This window comes from Emydura macquarii, unplaced genomic scaffold (assembly GCF_026122565.2).
Source record: "Emydura macquarii macquarii isolate MOO-44397 ecotype Brisbane River unplaced genomic scaffold, CSIRO-AGI_Emac_v2 contig_3035, whole genome shotgun sequence".
NCBI lineage: Eukaryota > Metazoa > Chordata > Testudines > Chelidae > Emydura > Emydura macquarii.
Genome location: NW_027133172.1, coordinates 299036 through 320959, shown reverse-complemented (window position 1 = coordinate 320959; position 21924 = coordinate 299036). Strand labels below are relative to the sequence as shown.

Here is a 21924-nt window from a genome sequence, read left to right as displayed (position 1 = left end):
TGTTACACAAAGGGGGGGGTATGAAATTAGTACATGCCACAAAAGTGTGGAGGGGGTTGAATTTGGTACATTCCATAAAAGGGGGGGTATGGCTTTGGTATATTCCACAGTGGGGGAGGAATATGAATTTGGTATATTCCACAAAGGTGCGTATGAAATTAGCACGTGCCACAAAGAGGTTTATTAATTTGGTACATTCCACAAAGGGGAGAGGATATGAATTTGGTACGTTCCACAAAGGGGGGGGAGTCTGAATTTGGTATGCGCCACAACGGAGGATATAAAATTGGTACATGCCACAAAGGGGTGGTTGAATTTGGTATTCACTACAAAGGGTGGGGTATAGTTGGTACATTCCACAAACGGGCGTCATCGCTGCACAGAGAAGGGAGGGAGCCGAGAGAAGACGAGGCCATTTCCGGCCGGGGCACAGCCATTACCTGCCTCCGAATGTCGACTTCCGGATGCCTCTGAATGCGTCACTTCCGGTGAAACTTCAGCGCTGGGACTTCCGCTCTGTGGCCGGAAACCTGACCTCCCTCCTCCCATCCCCCACGGTGTCCTGCCCACCTCCCTATCGTTTCCGCTGGCGGCCGTAGCAGCCGTGTCGTCACTTCCGCCCTGGGCCCAGACCGGGCCGGGTCTCAGCTGCTGTGGCGCCGCCGCCGGGAAGGGGGGAGGCGGCCGGAGCGGGAGGTGAGTACGGGGGCGGTTTCTGTAGGACCCATCGTAATTATCCCTGCCCCTCCCCAACCGCGGATAGATTGACACCCCCCGTCAGGGGAGACTCGCCCCGCCCCGCCCCGCCCCCAGGGAGAGATCCCCCGTCCGACTGGTGTCTCAAGCCCCCCATCCCAGGAGAGTCACTCCTCCCCCCCCCCCCCCCACACACACTGACAGCCGGTTCCCCTCCCCGGGTCCCAGGAGAGAGAGACCCCCCCACACACACACCCAATCCCTTCCTCTCCTCTCCCCTCCCCCATCCCAGGAGAGAGACCCCCCCCCAATCCTGTCCCCTCCCCCGATCTCAGGAGAGACCCCTCCCACTGCCTCACATTAATGGGAGATATTTCCCCCCCCCCCCCCATCAGGGAAGAGAGTCTCCTACTACCCCCCCCTGCTCCCCCCCCCCCCCCAGCAGGGCAGCAGTCATCCTCAGAGCGCTGGCAGTATTCACAGACTCATTGCTTCCAAAGAAATGGTACCACCCTATCCTCCCCCCCCACACACACACACCCAGCTCACCAGTTCCCCCTCAGCTCGCCCTTCTGCTTTTCACACAGTGGCTGTAATCATTCACCCCCCTTTGCCTTCCCTTGCCTCCACGGATTGCAATGCAGGGACATACTTTGTCACTAGCATCCCCTGGGCATCCCTGCTTCTTCCTTCCAGTGTAGTCATTCTGCCTCGCTACTTCTTCCCCAGCAATTTCAGGGGACACCCCTCCCCCAGTCTCCAGCACAAGTGCCCTTCTCCCCGTTGAACAGAAATCGGACTCTTTTTTTAAATCTGTTTTGGTGACACCCACTTAACTCAAATGCCCAGTCAACAGCTGGGAGGGAAGGTCTGTGTCAAAGGTTTTATCACTTGGTTTTATCAGCCATTAGTAGTGTCTCAGGGAGAAAAAATTGGAGTAAAAAAGAGATTTCCAAATTAAATTTTATTTTACCCTGCTAACTCCCTTTCCAAGCTGCCTTCATCATACAGTAGTTTTAAGAATGGGCAGAAACCCAGTTAATTTTGTTCTTTTCTGGCAGCTTCAAAATCTGTGCTATGGAGGTAGAAAAGCATAACATGAAGTACACCTTGGAGAGGAAACATAGTCCAGTTGGTAGAGCACTGGACTGGGAATCAGATCTCCTGCTCCCGGCTCTGCCGCTGACCTTGGGCAAGTCACTTTCCCTGTCTGTGCCTTCATTTCCCCTCCCATCCTGTCTAGTTAAACTGTAAACTCTTGGGGTCAGGGACTGGCTCTTATGATCTGTTTATAGCAGTCCCTAGCCAATCGGGCCCTGATAGTGTGTGTGTACAGGGGGCCCTGATCTCTGGGCATTAGCATAATACAGAATCACAAATGTCCCCTAAAACCTTAATGTAAGTGGGAAATTATGAGCAGCCTGGGGCAGGGGCCTCTTGTGTGGTATTTGTCTGTACAGTGCCTAAGACAATGAAGTCTTTATTCTTAAGAGGCTACCTCATGTGGAAATAATAAGCCTAGTGAGACTCCTACAAATGTAGGGCTGGAAGGGACCTCAAGAAGTCATCAGGTCCAGCCCCCTGTGCTGAGACAGGACCAAGTAAACTTAGACCATCCCTAACAGGTGTTTGTCCAACCTGGTCTTAAAAAATGCCAACAATGGGGACTCCACAACCTCCTGTGGAAACCTGTTTCGGAACTTAACTGCCCTCATAGTTAAGTTTTCCCAACATCTAACCTAAATCTCCCTTGAAGCAGACTAAGCCTTCTTGTCCTATTTTCAGCAAACATGGAGATCAATTGATCACATTTGTCTTTATAACAGCCCTTAACATATTTCAAGACTGTTAGCAGGTCCCCCTTCTGTTTTCTCGTCTCAAGACCCAAATACGCCCAGTTCTTTTAACCTTTCCTCATAGGCCAGGTTTTCTGAACCCTTTATCATTTTTGTTGCCTTCCTCTGAACTCTCTTTCAACTTGTCCACCTCTTTCCCAAAGTGTGGTACCCAGAATTGTACATATTATTCCAGCTGAGGCCTCACCAGTGCCAGGTAGAGCAGGATAGTCATCTCCTACGTCTTACATATGACACTTGTGTTAATACAATCCAAGAAGCAATCTCTTGGGCTCTGGGCATTGTGGGATAGCTGTTCCATGACATAGTGCACTAGTCAACATTGGGACAAAGAGGTTGTCAGAGAGGTTGATTTCTCTTCAGTGTCTTTGGCTGGTGATTGAGATCTATTTCTTCTAGTCAGTTGTTGGCTGCGTGTTTGCTCTCTGTGTGCTGTACCGGCTCTGGCCAGGTAGCCAGCCCAGAAAGACCACAGACTCAGTTTAGTGGTGAAGGCGCTCAGCCAGGTTTTTTGCCGACAAAGCACGGTACTTAGAACCCCATAGACTTTACAGGAATATTAATACACGTATGCTCGTGACAATGGACCAGCTCAGTCCGTGGCAGGGCTTTCCATGGCCCCTTAGGCCAGACAAAAGGTTAAAACGAGGTACCTCCACTTTTATAGACTGAGACAAACAATATGAGATAAACAATTTACAAACTACTTTGCCTATTTCCTGACGTTCGTTACCTCCCCTTGTACTTTGTTCCTGACGTTTCAGACAAAGCATCCCATTCGTCGCTTCTCTCAAACCGTCTTGTGCTAGGTCGGGATTTGCTTGTGCTGGCCTGCTGGAATGTGTTTACATATTCAGTGTGTTTTAGCAATGCCAGTGATACTTGTGATGAATTCATGTCCCAGAGAGTGAACGTGCTGGCAGTCGTCTGCTTTTTGACAAGGCCTGAGTTTTGCTCATAGCATAACTTTAACTGACTTTGGTTCAGGCCTCAAGTCTTGCACGAGCCCCATGCTTCAGGCTCTTTCTTCCTATTACATTCCCCCATTTTTGTCTTTTTATGGGGAGGATGTTTACCCATCATCTCAGAAAAGCATAATGCATGAACTGCAGATGACCCAGTGGGCTAAACTCTGTTATATGGCCACCTTACATTACCATTCACACATTCGTGACCCTTGGTCTGCACATTCCCTTGTACGACCGATCAGTTTTCTTTGCCACTGTTCTTAGTCCCATATAATGGGCCGGGGAATGTTAGGTCCGGGACTTTGATTAAGGGGTATCATTTTAGAATTGTTCTGAAACACCGCAATAGGCATTATTACAGTGTGTCCCATAGTGCTATGTATATGAGGAATAAAACAGACATTTGGGGTAGTGACATCACAAATAAGGTCTTTATATATACTTTTTGTAATCAGTTACTACACAATACTGCCTATCCATGTTATAGGTTACCCTTACCTAATCCTGACAATCAGCAGCAGGTTTTGCTGGGCAGGAAACAGGAGCAGCTAGCTCCATCCCAGCTAGTTTTTCTGTTCCATTGGTTTGACCTGAATTATTGTGGCCACACACTGGAGTTGTGTAGTCAACAACATTCATGGCACAACAAACCATGGTGGGATGCTCTTTAGGTTTGACTTGTTGCCTGATACACCAAGAGTTGATGTAGATCCAGTTGTTTCTTGTCGATGCTGTTTTCCAGATAAATTGCTTACTGTCCATTCAGTGGGTTATCAAGTATTGCTGTGTCAGGATTTAATACTGGTAAGAACAAGATAGTTTTAAATAACATGTGCCTCAGTTAGGATGCAGTGTCATTGGCCTCAGATCATGACTGTTGCTAACAGGGAATTTGTTTATACAACTTGATAGATTTCCAGTTCACCACTGTTCCTGTTGTGCATTGAGGGCCATGCCAGTTGGCTATTTATTACTAACAAGGTTAGGCCATTTTCTCTCTCTCTTACTGTTCTTTAATGAGCTGGCTATGGTAGTTACTATGTAACTCTCATAAGCAGTATTAACAATTTCTTTGCTTTTTTTCCCCTTTGCCTTTATATTGTTTGCTGCCTTTAGTTCATTAATTGTTACTTGTTTGCTTAAACGGTTTAGCAATGTCATGCATATTATAAATGGTGTACTGTTTCTTCAGTAGCTAGGCCGAAAATATCATGAATTACAGGTTCAGAGACCATTTCCGCTGCCTGGTGGTCAAAATAGTTAATGTTTTGTTTAAAAATATATATATATATATATATATATATATATATATATATATATATATATATATATATACACACACACACACACACCTATTTTTCATATTACCTCTGTTCCAAATAGGTCTCCAGATTCAGATAATCTTGAAACACAACCCATGATTCCGGCTAGACTTTGAAGGCTCCTATTTTAAGAGACACCAGACTACGGGATAGTCTTTTGCCCAGTCCTTGAATCTTCTGCACATTCCTGATAAGATGCTAGTATATCACTTAACAAAAGTATACAGCAGTAGTTGCTTTTGCACAGGGTCCAAATTCATCCATATTTCAGTGATTTAAAACCACACGCATGTGAACTCACTTTGCTCAATAAGGTACAGTTGAAATAATGGTCCTGGTCCAGCTAGTGGTTTCTAGCTGATTTGCCTACCTAATTGTCCATATATGGTAGACTGAGGTGTACTTGAGCAGTCTGTGGTTTATCATAGAAGATGAGGGTTGGAAGGTACCTCAGGAGATATCTAGTCCAACCCCCTGCTCAAAGCAGGACTAACCTTAGCTAAATCATCCCAGCCAGGGCTTTGTCAAGCCAGGCCTTAAAATCTCTAAGGATGGAGATTCCACCACCTTCCTAGGTAACCCATTCCAGTGCTTCACCACCCTCCTAGTGAAAAAGTTTTTCCTAATATCCAACCTAGACCTCCCCCATTGCAACTTGAGACCATTGCTCCTTGTTCTGTCATCTGCCACCACTGAGAACAGCCTAGCCCCATCCTCCCTGGAACCCCCTTTCAGGTAGTTAAAGGCTGCTATCAAATCCCCCCTTCATTTTTCTTTCTTGATGCCTGAATGTTTTTTCACTGTGCACTGATATCTTCTGGTATTTTTGGTCTGTGGGATGTCCCCTTAAACACCTTAAGTTGGTTAACATAAAGTTTTTGCTTGTTTGTTTTACATTTCTTGTTTTCAGTAGCCCAAATTTAATACACAGATTAACTTTGTTTACACTGTAATAGAGACCAAGTCTTTTATAACACAAGCTATGGTTTTATGATTTTCCCAATTCTTTAGCACAAATAGATCTGTTTTAAATACTTTTGCAATTGTTGCAAAGACATTCCTTTTTATTTCATATGTGTATTGCTAATTTTTTCATAATAAATATAGCGCTTGACTGTTCAAATGGATGCTCCCAGTCTTCTGGGAGAAGGTGTACTGCACTCCCTTTCTGAGGTTTTTAAGCTGAGGTTTTTAAGTTGAGGCTTGACAAAGCCCTGGCTGGGATGATATAGCTGAAGTTAGTCCTGCTTTGAGCAGGGGGGTTGGACTAGATGACCTCCTGAGGTCCCTTCCAACTCTAATATTCTATGATTCTATGAGCGCTTTGTTTGAGCAAGAGTTAGTAGCAGAATTTGTACCCAAGCTTTTTAGAGTTAATTTGCTTATGATACCCGTTCCACTTTTGTTCTCTGTTTGAAAGCACAAATTTTAACAACCATTACTTCCCTTTAACATAATAGAACAGAGTATAAAAATTAAACCAAATGCAGCTCTATGCAAACACTTTGAGGATATAAAACTTTTGTGACGCTTGCTTGTGTTTGGGAGACGAAAGTGGAAACCTGTTGAAATTATTTGGTTAGCTTTAACATTTTGCGCCATAACCAGATGTCTGTGTGTATAGTTATATTTTTTTGTCATTTTTGCTATAACATTCTTAAACTATATTTCAATATTTAATAAAAGTGCGAGCAAGTTTATAAAAACTTAAACGAGAAATTGACATTTTGTTAATATTACCTTTACAGGAGAATTTTTGTTTGCAAGTCCCTTATTTGTTGAGGCAAAAATAACTGTACATATATTTATAACAGAGGTCTTTGTTTTTAACTTTGCAACAAAAAAAATTTGGTATTATGATGGCTATTCCCCAACCATAATAAAATAACGTGATACCTCATGTTAAAAAAAAATGAAATTGACTTATGTTGCAGTCATATGACACACACACAACATACAACACACAGGACAAATTTATAATTAAAGACGTGGTGCCCGAATTGTATTCATAAGTATACAAGGTAAGGCATTAGGCGCTTAATTATTAAAGCAACGTATTTTAGACAACAGGTAAACAAAAGAGTTAAACATCTAAATAAGTAAGTCATTATCTTTTTAGTTCAACTTTTAGTAAGAATTGATCAAATTTCATATTAAGTTACTTGCCCCCTTGTATTAATTGAGTAATTTAAGGCATTTTTCATTACTTTATTTTAAAAACTCGGCTGTATGGAAATAAAGAAAACCCATGTTTCAAATACTAGTTAGTGGCTAGGACTGGAAGCAGAGTCTGCATTTCTGTTGCTTGGCAACTGTATCTTTCAGAAAGATCCTCTTTCCAGCTGTTGCATTCCTGAAGGGTTCAAATAATGAATTCACTGGGCTTAGTTAGAGTAAAGATTTTACCTGGTTTTCTCTTTGTCTGTTTTGGTTTGAGTTGCTTCCTCTTTTTCAGTGATGGAGGTTTCTGTAATAGCTATAACTTTTAAAGCAAAGAGAGGGCAGAAGTGAGGAGAGGCAGGTGGGCCGAGGGAGAACAACCACCTAGGGAGACCTGAACCAAGAGAATGTAATTCATTCTGTGAGGTCATTTAAAGTACAGTCTAGCAGCAGCGACTAGCAAACAGAGAGAGGATATAAAGGAAAATTGAACTGGTATTTGAAACTATTTGAGAAGGAAGGTTGATATTGTTAGCAGTGAGTGAGGAGTGGGGCTCTGTGGGCTAAAGCTGTTGGGAATTCGTACCCTTGGCTTTTATCCTGGCTTTCAGAGGAGAGTGAGGGGTCATTACCTGCTCTTGCAAACCTGATTTTGTTTTCCCCGGTGTTGGTTGCTTTTGTCCGCGTGCCAAATGGATTGCAGGAGTGCCCTTGTCTGCTGCAGTTAATCTTTTCTGAGCAACTCCATGCGTAAGTGCATCACTTGCGGGTGTTAACCTGCTTACTCTCTGTTTTTCACTTTGAAATGCTTTTTTATCCTCTCCCACAGCTTCTGTCCCTTAAGATGCTCTGTTAACCCCACCGGTTTCTCCTTCATCTGATTTACCAGTGCAGTGAAAGTGGTTTGCTACTTTTTCCTCCTGTGTTCGCACTTGGTCATTCCCAATGTCTTCATTACAGCATCCGTTGCAGTCTTTCCATGTTCCATTAATTTTTGCTGAGGCCACCTTTTTCCAAGTGTGTCCCCATTCTGCAGGCACTGTATAATTACCTGAAGCCCTGTCGTTGCCCGAGAGATGGCACTTTTCTTTTCTTCCAGTTTTTCTACAGCTGCTTCCAATTTTCTATTCTGCTCCTGCGCTTTCCAGCGCTCTGTTGCTTCTTTTACCTTTTTTTTGTTTCTGTTCCTGGCCCTGCCAATTCTGTGGTGTGGCGTCTTCACCGTTTAACAGCCATGGCCATAGCTTGCAATATTCTACATTTCTTACTTCTTCTTGTTAGTTTTTAAGCCTCGGTCTCTGTCATCACTTTACATATTCCAGTCCATGTTTCCCCAATATCTTTTTGAACTCCTGGGGACCTCCTTTGTTGTCTACCCAGCCTGTCCATAGCTCAATTCTCTGTGGGGGTTTGAAGGGAGGGGATAAGGGGGTTCCCTGGCTCATAGTTTTCTGCCATGTTAGATCACAATTCCTACAGAGGACAGCTCCCCTGCTTACCAGATCAGCGGCCCTGGTCATCAGTGTTGTCAGTTGTTGGCTGCGTGTGTGTTCTTTCTGCGTGCTATACCAGCTCTGGCCTGGAAGCCAGTCCAGCAGACCTTGATCAATCTGCCCAAAAAGACCGCCGAGTCGGTTTAGTGGTGAAGGCTTTTGGCCAGGTTTTTTGCCAATAAAGCATGGTACTAGCACCTCATAGACGCTGCAGGAATATTAATACATGTATGTCTGTGACAGTGGACTAGCTCAGTCACTGGGGGGCTTTCCATGGCCCCTTAGGCCAGACAAAGGGTTAAGGCGAGGTACCTCAACATTTCTAGACAGAGACAAACAACCTGGGATAAACAAACTTACCGTACCACCTTGTGTGTTTTGTGGCCTGTTTGTTCCCTCTCCTTGTACCTTTCTCCTGATATTTCAGACAAAGCCCCCTTTCATCGCTTCTGCCAAACCATCTTATGCTAGGTCGAGATGTGCTTGTGCTGGCCTGCTGGAATGTGTTTACACATTGAGTGTGTTTTAGCAATGCAGCGATACCTGTGCCGAGTTCTTGGACCGGATGCTGAACTTGCTGGCAGTCATCTACTTTTTGACAGGGCCTGAGTTTTGCTCCTAGCGTAACTTTTGCTGACTTCGGTTCAGGCCTCAGGTCTTGCACCAGGTCCGTGCTTCAGACTCTCTCTTCCTACTACTGTTCTAATACCTCACAACACACCAGCCTTTGAATACTTTGACCAATCCATTCCGGAAATTCTCAGGCCTCCAGAAGTGCTTTGATCCTTCTGTTTATGTGAAATGAGGCTGGCAAAATTCACTCCACTGCAGGTGACTGTTGGGGATTGAGACAATCAAATCCTCCGATCCTCTTTTGACAGCTAACTGCGAGCACCATCCGAGGGGGAACAATTCCAGAGGTGCCCAGAGGTTGAGGGCAGGTTTGATCAGCTTCTAGATCCCCACGGAGGGAGGCAGGATTTTAAAATGACTTCACACAATGATTTTAATTTGGTACGAGAGAAGCTGTGGAGGGACTGGTTTAAGGTCTTTAAAATGGGGGGACGTTCACATTGATGAGCTAGGCTTTCCAGAGGAGCATAAGGGAGTGAAATTTAATAGGATTTGGCTGCTAACTTCTTTACGCTCTTTTTTTGGAAACCCCAACCTCGATGTTTACCTAGTTGGTGGACTCTGGTAGATTCAGGCGTAGCTGGTGGGCAGGATGGGTAAACCTCAGTGATGTCAAGATTAGCTGCTTCTCACACCAAAATAGGAGGCTCTGGTCTCAAACTTCAGAGCCTCAGGTGATCGTTGGTGAGATCAGGAAGGGATTTTCTCACAGGGCAGTGGGCTGTGTGGAGCCTGTCGGTCAGATGTGGCAGGAGTGGGGCTGCTGGGATAGATAGACTCATAGACGCTAAGGTTAGAAGGGACCAATACGATCATCTAGTCTGACCTCCTGCAACAAACCTCCAACCCATGACTGAGCCGCTAAAGGCCTCAAACCATGGTTTAAAGACCCCAGGGCACAGAGAATCCACCAGCAAGTGACCCGTGCCCCATGCTACAGAGGAAGGTGAAAAACCCCCAGAGCCTTTGCCAATCTGCCCTGGGGGAAAATTCCTTCAGGACCCCAAATATGGCGATCAGTTAAACCCGAGCATGTGGGCAAAACTCACCAGCCAGACACCCAAGAAAGAATTCTCTGTAATAACTCAGAACCCACCTCATCTAACATCCCTTCACAGGCCATTGGCATGTCTACCACCAGGAGTCAAAGATCAGTCCATTGCCAAACTAGGCTGTCCCTCATACCATCCCCACCATAAATTTATCAAGCTCACTTTTGAAGCCAGCTAGGTTTTTTGGCCCCACTGCTCCCCTTGGAAGACTGTTCCAGAATGTCACTTCTCTGATGGTTAGAAACCTGCATCTAATTTCAAGTCTAAACTTCCCAATGGCCAGTTTATATCCATTAGTTCTTGTGTCCACATTGGTGCTGAACTTAAATAATTCCTCTCCTCCCTGGTATTTATCCCTCTGACGTATTTATAGAGAGCAATCATATCTCCCCTCAGCTTCCTTTTGGTTAGGGTAAACAAGCCAAGCTCTTTGAGTCTCCTCTCATAAGGCAGGTTTTCCATTCCACGGATCATCCTAGTAGCCCTTCTCTGCACCTTTTCCAGTTTGAATTCATCTTTCTTAAACATGGAGGACCAGAACTGCACACGTCTTCTGGATGAGGTCTCACCAGCGCCTTGTATAATGGTATTAACACCTCCCTGTTTCTGCTGGAAATACCTCATCTGATGCATCCAAGGACCACATTAGCTTTTTTCACAGCCACATCACATTGGCAGCTCATAGTCATCCAGTGATCAACCAATACGCCCAGGTCCTTCTCCTCCTCTGTCACTTCCAACTGATGCGTCCCCAGCTTATAGCAGAAATTCTTGTTGTTAGTCCCTAAATGCATGAGCTTTCACTTTCCACTATTAAATTTAGTTCTATTTCTATTACTCCAGTTTACAAGGTCATCCCGACCTTCCTGTATGATATCCCAATCCTTCTCTGTATTGGCAATACCTCCCAACTTGGTGTCATCCGCAGACTTTATTAGCACACTCCCACTTTTTGTGCCAAGGTCAGTAATAAAAAGGTTAAATAAGATTGGTCCCAAGACCGATCCCTGAGGAACTCCACTAGTAACGTCCCTCCAGCCTGACAGTTCACCTTTCAGTATGACCCATTATAGTCTCCCCTTTAACCAGTTCCTTATCCACCTTTCAATTTTCATACTAATCCCCATCTTTCCCAATGTAATTAATAATTCCCCATGTGGAACAGTATCAAATGCCTTACTGAAATCTAGGTAAATTAGATCCACTTCATTCCCTTTGTCTAAAAACTCTGTTATCTCAAAAAAGGAGATCAGGTTGGTCTGGCACGATCTACCTTTTGTAAAGCCATGTTGTATTTTATCCCAATTACCGTTAGCCTCGATGTCCTTAACTACTTTCTCCTTCAAAATTTTTTCCAAGGCCTTGCATACCACTGAGGTCAAACTAATAGGCCCGTAGTTACCCAGATCGCTTTTTTTCCCCCTTTCTTAAAAACAGGAACTGCGTTAGCAATTCTCCAGTCATATGGTACAGCCCCTGAGTTTACAGATTCATTCAAAATCCTTGCTAATGAGCTTGCAATTTCATGTGCTAGTTCCTTTAATATTCTTGGATGGAGATTATCCGGCCCCCTCCTGATTTAGTCCCATGAAACTGTTCGAGTTTGGCTTCTACCTCAAATGTGGTAATTTCTATCTCCATATCCTCATTCCCATTAGCCACCCTGCCACTAGCCCCAAGATCATTAGCCTCCTTAAAAATGGAGGCAAAGTATTTGTTTAGATATTCGGCCATGCCTAGATTATTCTTAACATCCACCCACATCCTCGCTGCTTAGCGGTCGCACTTCTTCTTTCTTTGCTTTCTTCCTGTTTATATGGCTATAGAACCGTTTACTACTGGTTTTATTTCTCTTTGCAAGGTCCAACTCTACTTGGCTTTTGTGGCAGGGAATCGGGGTTAACCAGGTTTGATGGATCTGTTGGTTTCATCCGTTGTGGTAGGGATGTTAACTTGGTGAGTGGGACTGCTGGCTTCCTGGTACAAGGCTGTTTGCCTCTAGGGAGTGCCAGCTCTGGTCTGGCCCTACCATGAAAGGACTGGTTGGCCGAGGGGGGAGGTGGAGAATGGGACGTGGGATCTTTCCTCTGTAGCGGGTGCTGGCTACAATCTGGTCTGAAGTCAGTCACAAAGAAGCAACAATACCTAACTTTATCTCCTCCTTAGCTGCTATTTGGAGAAAAGGTGGGGGGGGGGTCGGCAGGGGCAACTGCAGCCACTTCTGGGGTGGTGTCTCAGAGCCGATTACATGTATAACACAGGAGTGCTCTGGAGATCCTTGACGATCATGTGACGTTTGGGATTCTTGCGATGGAATTGCTTCCCGTACAACATCCGCCTTTTCGCAGCTCACCGCTGCTTGCGCTGTGGAAGAGGACTCCGCTGGCCCGGAGCCACAGCGAGATCTGCGGAGCGCGTTGGGGGTCGGCTGCTGGGGCGTCGCTGCAGCCTGCTGTGGATTCTCAACCCATTCTTGTGGACTGAAACCAAAAAGTGAGTGGGATCCTCTATCCTCAGGACTGTTTAGTGAAAGACATGTCACACGCACCCTTAGCCAGCCAGTCCCTCTGCCGTGGGGCTGGTGCCCCCTGGAGAAGAATGTCCCTATATCCCATTCTTCCCCCTCTTTCTCTCCCATGAGCCAGCCAGTCCCTCCCTCATATCCCATTCCCACACAGTGATTCTCCCTTGTCTCGCAGGTACCATGGCTACCACCAACCCCCTGGAGAACCTGCAGGTGGAGGCCAGCTGCTCTGTCTGCCTGGAGTATCTGAAGGACCCGGTCATCATCGACTGCGGCCACAACTTCTGCCGGGTCTGCATCACCCGCTGGTGGGAGGAGCTGAACCGGGACTTCCCCTGCCCCGTCTGCCGCAAGACCTTCCGCCACCGCACCCTCAAGCCCAACCGGCAGCTGGGCAACATGGTGGAGATCGCCAAGCAGCTGCAGGCCACCAAGCGCAAGGTGCGGGACGAGAGCCTGTGCGGGAAGCACAATGAGGTGCTCAACCTCTTCTGCAAGGAGGACCAGGAGGCCGTCTGCCTGGTGTGCGAGATCTCCCACGACCACCGCTCCCACACCGTGGTGCCGCTGGACGACGCCTCCCTTGAGTACAAGGTGGGGGGGACGGCGACACAGGAGATGCCCAAGAGGTCACCCCAGGGCCGGTGCTCTACAGTCCCTGAGCTGGAGAAGGTCTCACCGGGTCCCTCTAGCATCTGTCTTCACAGCAGAGCTAGCCCGGGTTCTGACCCGCCCCCCTCATCCATACATAGCCCCCAGGTGCCACTTTCTCTCAGGCTGGGAACCCCCCCATATTTGGCAGGGAAGACGCAGGCTCAACCTCTCCAGAGCTGGTAGTCCTCCAGTGCCTTCCCACAATGCCACCTGGGTGCCCGAAAGGACGGACCTGTTCTCCCACAACTCCCTGGGAAAGAATTAGAGAGCAACTCAGGTGGCCGCAGTGCTGAGATATGCCCCCAGAAGTCCTAGTGAGGCACGTGGAACAGCACAGCACCAGTGGGATAGAGCAGGGGGGCTGGCAGCCAGGACTCCTGGGTTCTCTCCTCTGCTCTGGGAGCGGAGCAGACTCTAGTGGTTAGATGAGGGAGGCCTTAGACTGGACTGTCCATATGGGACTGGGTTCTCCCCTGATCGTTGACTGTGCCTCCCAGCAACCGTAAACCTTTCCCTTGCCACAGCACCACTCGTGGCCGGTCTCAACAGGGAACTGACCAGCTGGTTGCTGTTGATTTGAGCCTGAATCTTTCAGCCGGATCCAGCTTGTTAAATGTTCTTCCTCCTGCCAGGAGAAGCTGCAGCAGTGTCTGGAGCCGCTGGAGCAGAAGCTGCAGGACATTGCCCACTGCAAATCCCAGGAGGAGAAGAAACCCGGAGAGCTGAAGGCAGGTGGCAGGGGTTCAGGGGCTTGCTCCGTTACCTGCAGCTGGGTCATCCGTCAGAGGTGCCGATCCGTCCATGAGTTGCGGAGCTGGGCTGGCCAGGGTCACGGCGTGGATGGGAGACCCGGGGGATGTTCTCCCCTCGCAGTCGGCGCTGGCATCAATGCCCCAGTCTGACGCTAGGGGCTGCCGTGCTACTGGCAGTGCCATCTTTGACACGTGTCGGAAGCTGACTGTGGGAGATGCGTGAAGAGTTGCTTATCTCAGGAGTCCGAGCACTGACCCTGGGGGTCCAAATCCCAACTCGGGTGGCTCCGTTCTGCCTCCCTGAGTCCCCTGCGGTCTGGTTTCAGGTGGATACAGAGCTTCCCTTTGCATCCTCCCCCAACTGTCCTGCAGTTTTGTCTAGTGCTATCACAGCCGCCGTGCCCAGCCCCAGAGGTGGGTGCATTTTGACAGCTGGTGGAGCAATCTCCGCATACGCTCTGCAAAGAGAATAACTTTCTCTATCCATCTATCGAGAGACCCCCCACCCAACTTCCCACTGCGCTCAGCTCCTCAGCCTCTTTTTGTCCAGCTCTGGGGGAGACATCCCACACAAACACATCTGGGATAATCCCTCTAGCTGGATCTGGGGAGACCCCACCATCCTGAGACCCCTTGGTCCATTCCTCTGTAGCCAGAACTGGGGAGACCCCCTGCTCTGTCTCTCTGTGGCTAGATCTGGGGAGACTCCCGTGCTCATTCCTTGCCCTGTGGGCTGGTGCCCATTCTGGCTTTCCCTGTGCCTGACTCCAGCCCGGTCCTCCCCTCTCCTCCCTCCCTCCCCCACCACTGCAGAGGAAGGTGGAGAGCCGGCGGCAGCTGATCGTCAGCGAGTTTGAGGAGCTGCACCAGTTCCTGGAGGAGGAGCAGCGGGTACTGCTCCGGCGGCTGGAGGAGGAGGAGAAGGAGATCCTGCAGAAGCTGAAGGACAACGTGGCCCAGCTGTCGGACCAGCGCCTCTCCCTCAATCAGCTCATCACCGAGATCGAGGAGAGGTGCCTGCAGTCGGGCATTGAGATGCTCAAGGTGAGAAGCACTGAGGGGCATCCTTTCTTCCTGGCCCGTAGATTGATGCCCAGCAGGACATGGCTGACCCGCTGGGCAAGCCCCCGGATTTCCATCCCACCCACCGAACTGCCTCAAGGGAGGCTCCAAATGGGCACCTCTCTGGAGTTCCTGTGTCAGGGGAAGTGAGGGCACCTCTGTCCTTCAGATCTTCCTCCCAAGTCACTTCCAGTTCTTAAGGTTGGAAGAGGCAAGCAGAATTCCTGTCTGATCCCTGGAGATCCCACCACCCTTGGACATCTCCACGTGCGTGTGAGCGGAGCTCCTTCTGCGTCCCAGGAGACACCCAGGATTTCCATCCTGTCCCAAGAGTTTCTTCCTTGGCCTGTTCTGAGCTTGCTCTTCAGACGGCTGGCTGGCTTTGGAGGGGGGCTGCCTGGAGCATCCATAACAAGGACATTTAGCCACCTTTGGCCTCGGAGCTTCCTGCCAAGGGGCCATCTCCTTAGGTCTGCACTTGCCAACCTGCCTAAAGCCCTAGTGCGGAGACGATTACAAGGGCTCATGCCCAGGTAGCTGATTCCGGTTCAGCAACGTGAAATAAGTTGGACTGGTCCCAGTCTCCACCTCGTACCGGCCTACCTCTGTCAGGAAAATCATCCCCCCTTAACCAGCTCAGCTATTCTACCACTGTAGCCCAAGCTTTGGTCCTCAGGAGCTGATGGGTCAGGAGGAGGGAGGTTTAAGGGACCCGTCTCCCAAGAGATGCTTCCTAACTCATGGGTCCACTCTGCTCCATAGAGGTGCCCCACTGGGAATCTGTGCCCCCCACTGGGAATCTGGGAGTCTGGAGCTCTGGGTAGATCCGGAGGAGGCCCTTGTATCTCACAGGCTTCCTCAACGTGTGGCAGAAAAAGTGGCCCTTGCGATGCCGGCAGGTGCGGGAAGAGCCGAGGCTTTCCACTGCCGAGCCACGAGCTCTGTGCTTAGGTGATGGTAGATCCAGGGTTCTGTCGTCCCTGGGGAAGGTCTGAGAGTCCCGGCGCTGGAGACGTCTCATGCCAAGACGGGCCAGAACGCTGGGGAATTGGCTGTGGGGGTGACCCTGGCCTTTTGGGATTGGGCCATCTCCATTTCTGATGGGCAAAGCCATGGGGGATAGAACGTATGAGACAATTCTGGCACAAGCGGTGGATGGGCCCTGACGGGACAGCTCTCTGGGGAGCAGGGTATAGGGGACCTGTCCCGCCGTGGGGTTTGGGCAGCTCGGATACTGCATGAGTGATTCCTGGAACCTCCTTTGATCTGCTTCTTTTCTTTCCCTTTAGGATATAAAGAGCACCCTGGAAAGGTAAGGTCTTCATTCCCTCAGTCTAAGACCTAAAGACAGCACCGCCCAAACTCCTGTACCCAAAGGGGGAAGGATCTGAGCGGTCCCACAGCCCTTGGGCCAGGGGGCGGGGGCCCAGTGGGTTGGGCAGAGCTGTAGGAAAAGACAAGCAACTGAACTAGCCCGTGTCTTGGACCTGAATATCAGAATAGGGAGTGGGGTCCAGTGGGTTAAAGTGGGGGAGCTGGGAGCCAGGACTCCTGGGTTCTATCCCCGGCTCTGGAAGAGGATTGGGGGTCTAGTGGGTCAGAGCAGCAGGGGCTGGGAGCCAGGACTCCTGGGTTCTATCCCCGGCTCTGGAAGGGGAGTAGGATGTAGTGGATCAGAGCAGGGGAGGCTGGGAGCCAGGACTCCTGAATTCTGTTGCTGGTTCTGTCATTGTCTGCCTTCTCTGTGCCTCAGTTTCCCCCTGCTGGCTGTTTTTCTTGGGTGCAGGCAGGGTTTGTGAGGCAGAATAAGTGTCTCAGGGATGCTCAGTGTTACAGCCGTGCCCTTCCTCTCTGAGCGCCGGGAGGATAAATGCATGAAAGGTCGGCCAGCACTTAGTTACGACAGTGACGGGGGCAGACGGGTACCTTGGATAGGGTAGGCCGTTTCTCTGGCCCTATGGCCCCCTGCCCTGGGAGCACAGACCCAGCTGCTGTGGTCCTAACAGTGCTAATGGCCCAGCTGTCTGTCTCCCTCTTCAGGTGTGAGACGGTGAAGACCATGGAACTGGCCTCGGTCCCCATCGAGCTGGAGAAGAATTTCTGCAGCTTCCCCCGGCAGTACTTCGTCCTACGCAAGATCATCAAGAGACTGATCGGTGAGCGGGGCTGCCCACGGCACTGCCCTGGGCAGGGTCTCCTCCCTCCCTGGCCCGGGGGGGGCTGGGTTTCCCAGGGGGCCAGTCCTCCTCCCCCCCCCCCCCCCCGTTTGCCGGGGAACTTACAGGTCCTAGAAACCCTGCTCATTCTGGAGGTAATGCCTCAGTCAGTGAGACGCAGAAGGGATGGATCGGCCTGACACAGCGGTGCCCCTCTCACAGTGCAGTCATGGGGCATTGCTGGGGGAGTGGAGAGGGTGCTGCAGGAAGGTTTTTTGGGGGAGGAGGGTGAGTTGGGGGGGTGCTTTGGAGGAGGGGTGAGGCTGGCACGGAAGGGATTTGGGAATGGGGTGGTAGCGGGGTTGGGTGGAGGAAAGAACTGACCACCCAGTCCCTCTCTCCCTGCAGGGGATGTGACCCTAGACCCCGAGACAGCCCACCCCAACCTGGTGCTGTCCGAGGACCGCAAGAGCGTGAAGTTCGTGGACACGCGGCTGCGGGACTTGCCCGACACCCCGCGGCGCTTCACCATCTACCCCTGCGTCCTGGCGACCGAGGGCTTCACCTCAGGCCGCCACTACTGGGAGGTGGAGGTGGGCGACAAGACCCACTGGGCCCTGGGCGTCTGCAAGGACTCGGTGAGCCGCAAGGGCGAGCTGACGGCCCTGCCCGAGACGGGCTACTGGCGGGTGCGGCTCTGGAACGGTGACAAGTACGCAGCCACCACCACTCCCTTCACCCCGCTGCACCTCCACGTCAAACCCAAGCGGGTGGGTGTCTTCCTGGACTATGAGGCCGGGCGGGTGTCCTTCTACAACGTGACCGACCGCTCCCACATCTACACCTTCACGGACACCTTCACCGAGAAGATCTGGCCCCTCTTCTACCCGGGCATCCGTGCCGGACGCAAGAACGCCGCCCCCCTCGTCATCCGCACACCCACGGATTGGGAGTGACGGGGCCAGAGGCTGCTTGCGCCAACCTCCTGCAGACTGGGCGGGGTGGGTCGTGCCGGCCTCCTGTGGACTGGGCCAAGGCTGGAGGTTTGGATCTCGTTTCTGCTATTCGCCTGCGTGCTCTGCGCCCTGGACAGACTGTGATGGGCGACGTGGCATTCACTGCCCTCCCGGAGACCTTGCCTGCTTACAGACAGGGAGCCAGAAATGAATTACAGAAGGCCCCACCCTCCCCACAGACTGGGGGTGGAGGGGGGCACCTTGCTGGCCATGTCCTCATCTTGCGGCCCCCTGCCCCACACTCTGGAACCAGCCGTGGAGCTCAGTTTAATTTCACCTCCTGCCGTCCAGCCAGCCCTCCTGGCCATTACATTGACTCTGACCCTGGGTTCTCTCTGTCGGCGGGTGCTGCCCCCCATCCAAGGGTGGGAGAACCCTGTTGTTGGAGGGCATCTGGACCCAGGAGCCAGTAAATTTCCTCCCCTAGATCAAACACGTGGGGATCTCTCAAGTGTGTAGACCAGTGGTTCTCAACCCATGGCCCGCGGGCCACTTACGGCCCAATCAGCACACAGCTGCGGCCCATGTGACCTCCTCAGGGCCATACAGGTAGTATATATATTGTGTGGATGCTGCCCACATAACTCACACCCAGCTGCATACGCGGCCCCCAGTGGTAAATAGGCTGAGACCACTGGTGTAGATGCTAATAAGTAACTATGGGCTGCAGCCGGGGGAGGGGGAGGGCCGTTTCGGATTAGAATTTGGAGAAACAGGGAGACAGGCTGTGAAGGACTATGGGGGTGTCGGCCACAGATTTACGGGGTGCCCCCTCAATCAATTCCTCTTCCATCCGTGATGTGTCCTATCTGCCCCCCTGGAATGGACTCAGGGGCGTGGATCATTTGTTTGGCTGGCTGGGTTCTCAGTCCCTGGTTATTTTGATCCTGGACTCGCTTCCCCTGATTATTTGGGGACGGGACGGGGACTATGTTGTTTCCACCCCAGTCCCATGAAAATGCATCACGTTTGGACTGTCCACGGGGAGTCCTTGGGAGCGGCGGCAGGGAGAGAATACTTGGCCTTGGGCGACCCAAGTTTATTCCCCTTCTGGAGGCGGAGCAAACTAGTGGCCAGAGCAGGGTGTGGGTGCCGTCAGTTAGAGCTGCGAGGGTCCTAGGAGTCAGGACTCCTGGGTTCTGTGCCCAGCTATGGGCGGGAGTACCGGTACCAGCAGGGGTAGCAGACTAGATGGATGAATTGGTACCTAGAAAAGGAGCATGTTGAGCCTCATTTCTCGGTGTCCCAGGTTGCTGGAGGGAAGCACGGTCCCTCGGTCTCTTGATAGTGGCATATCTTCTTGGGGAAACGACCTGTCTGCAAGGTCACCCTTGTCTAGGCCAGAGGAAATGTTTAGGAGTGGCTAACTCCTGTACCTTCGGGCCGAGTCCTGCGCCTAGCTCCGGGGTGAACTCTCTGGGGAAGGCCTGTTACAGTTCCTCGTGGCCGATCCTGATTCCTTTGTGGCAGGGGTGGGAGTCCTTGGACCCACCCGATCATCTGATCTAACCTGTGTTTCATAGGCCGTTAAACAGGAGAAGCAGATGAGTGAAGAATCCACCAGGTGCATTCATATGCACCCTGGTATATTTTTAACATGGAAGAATTGTGTGCATTTTTTTAAAGAAAAAAGCAAGGTCATTTCTGGGCAATGAAGAACTCCGTTAAAGCAAGGAAGGAGGCTGGGGCTACCAAAAAACGTCAGAACTTAGTCATGGTTGGAAATCGACTGTGTAAAAACCAGCTCCGTCTCCCGACGTCTGTGAGTTGTATCTGCGCGCTCTGCCGCATGTGCAAGGTTTTCATTCTTGAGCCAGCTGGATTCTTCCCTGAGCCCCGTTTTCAAATGCCAGCTGTGGGATTAGATGAGCCAGTCCTTCAGCCTGCGAACCTCCTGCTTGGCGCAAGAAGTGACAGCGAGGGGAAAAAAGGACTTTCCGCAAAGGGCTGTTTTCACGAGGAGGACACAGACCTCGCGTTCCCTGACGTTGCAGGGGCATTGTCTGAGGGTGGGCACCTTGGTCTCTCCACTTGTCGCACTTAACTTAAGTCTCCTGAGGATTGAAATGCTTTACTCTAAAGTCATTGGACTCTTTCCAGGAGTAACTGAATGTGTTGCTGTGTTTTACAGGCCAGCCTGGCCTTGCTGGATGAAATCTCCATCACCATTCCGCCTCTTGCTCCCTTTCTGATCTGCCTGTGTCCCTCCCCACGCCTGCCCTCCAACCCTTCCCTTTTCTGCAATGGGATTCCCTGATTCTCCCACTCTTCGACCGGGTCCCAGGCTATGGCACCCCCGGCATCAACTGTGCTTCTCCCACAGGCCCTATTGAAGTCGCCCTCTGTGGTTCTTTCCTTTGGGCACCTGGACCTGAAACCAGCGGGGTCGATTGTTCTTAACAGTCGGAACAAAGCGCAGCAGGAGAGGAAAGGGTTTTACAACAGCAACTGGCCTCCAGGCGAAACTCCCAGTGGTGGGAGCTTATATGCAGCCAATAAACACTACACCATGAATACCACATCTTGAGCTAGTTAAATTATTGCAGGCAGCTCCAGATCTGTCCTCTTTTGAGCTTGCGTTCAGAGCCCCCTCGCCAGAAAGGCTGACCAAAGCGAAGGTTTCTGCCACCCCAGGCGTTGAAGCGAGAGGTTCAGACCACGGCTTTTTAGCCGAGTGGGTGATTAACCCTTCCCAGGGGAGGGTCTCGCTGGGAGTCTTTAGCAAGCCTGGGTTAGTGTTTCGAGAACATACTGCCACGCCCGACCCCCAGTTATTGGACGTGACGGGGGAATGACTGGGTAGAATTCTCTGGCCTGGGTTATGCCGGAGCGGATGATTATTTGTATTCCAGTAGTAGCTCGAGTTCCCAGCTGAGATCAGGACCTTGTGGTGGTGTACGCTGTGTGCGCACATGGCGTGAGAGGCAGTGCTTGCCTCAAAGAGCTTCTGCACTGGACACTTTGCAAGTCAGACTTCCTGCAATCCAACAACCACTGGCCAGCAAATCGGCAGAGGATGTGCCCACCCGGCACTGAGATGCAACTACCTCTGGGGTGGGGCAGGGCAGCTGTTTAGTGCAGAGGAGAAGGCCTTGTTATCATTTAGGAGGGTGGTTTTTACAGGAGCTGGGATGGAGGGCTTAGATCCTGCAGCTGGGGGGGTTATTAATGGCCAGGAGGGATCAGGGCCTCATTGGAAAGACCACTGGGCACCAGCCAGGAGTGGAGTGGGGGGCGGGTTAGTGGGAGTCAGAACTCCTGGGTTCTATTCCCAGCTGAGAGAGGGGAGTGGAGTCTAGTGGTTAGAGCTAAGGGGTAGTGGGAATCAGGATTAAGGCTGGTTGGCGGACCAGCATAAGCCCTTTCGCCTGAAGCCTTAGAGAGAAGACAGCTTGTTCTTGACACCTCTTTGGGAACGGAGAAGTGGCCCAGAACTACGTGAGAATGCCAGATGGGCTGGGGTATTTGGGCTAAAACACAGTTCCGCTTTGAGTGAGGGGGCAAGGAGATGCTATTGTCTGTGTTGGGAGATCAAGGGACAGGAGGGTGATATTGGTTGTGTCTGGGGCTAGGGGTCACC

General features: G+C 50.6%; 1 protein-coding gene across 1 annotated transcript; it reads left to right on the top strand.

Moving 5' to 3' along the window:
- Positions 1-464: 464 nt before the first annotated feature.
- On the top strand, positions 465-21020 carry TRIM39 (tripartite motif containing 39). Its single transcript, XM_067530130.1, is given in 11 exon segments — positions 465-566; positions 568-656; positions 12347-12375; positions 12529-12593; positions 12595-12673; positions 12880-13298; positions 13991-14086; positions 14924-15154; positions 16462-16484; positions 17213-17328; positions 17737-21020. Coding segments are annotated over 11 exon segments (1797 nt in total). The 3' UTR covers positions 18285-21020.
- The last annotated feature ends 904 nt before the right edge of the window (positions 21021-21924 follow it).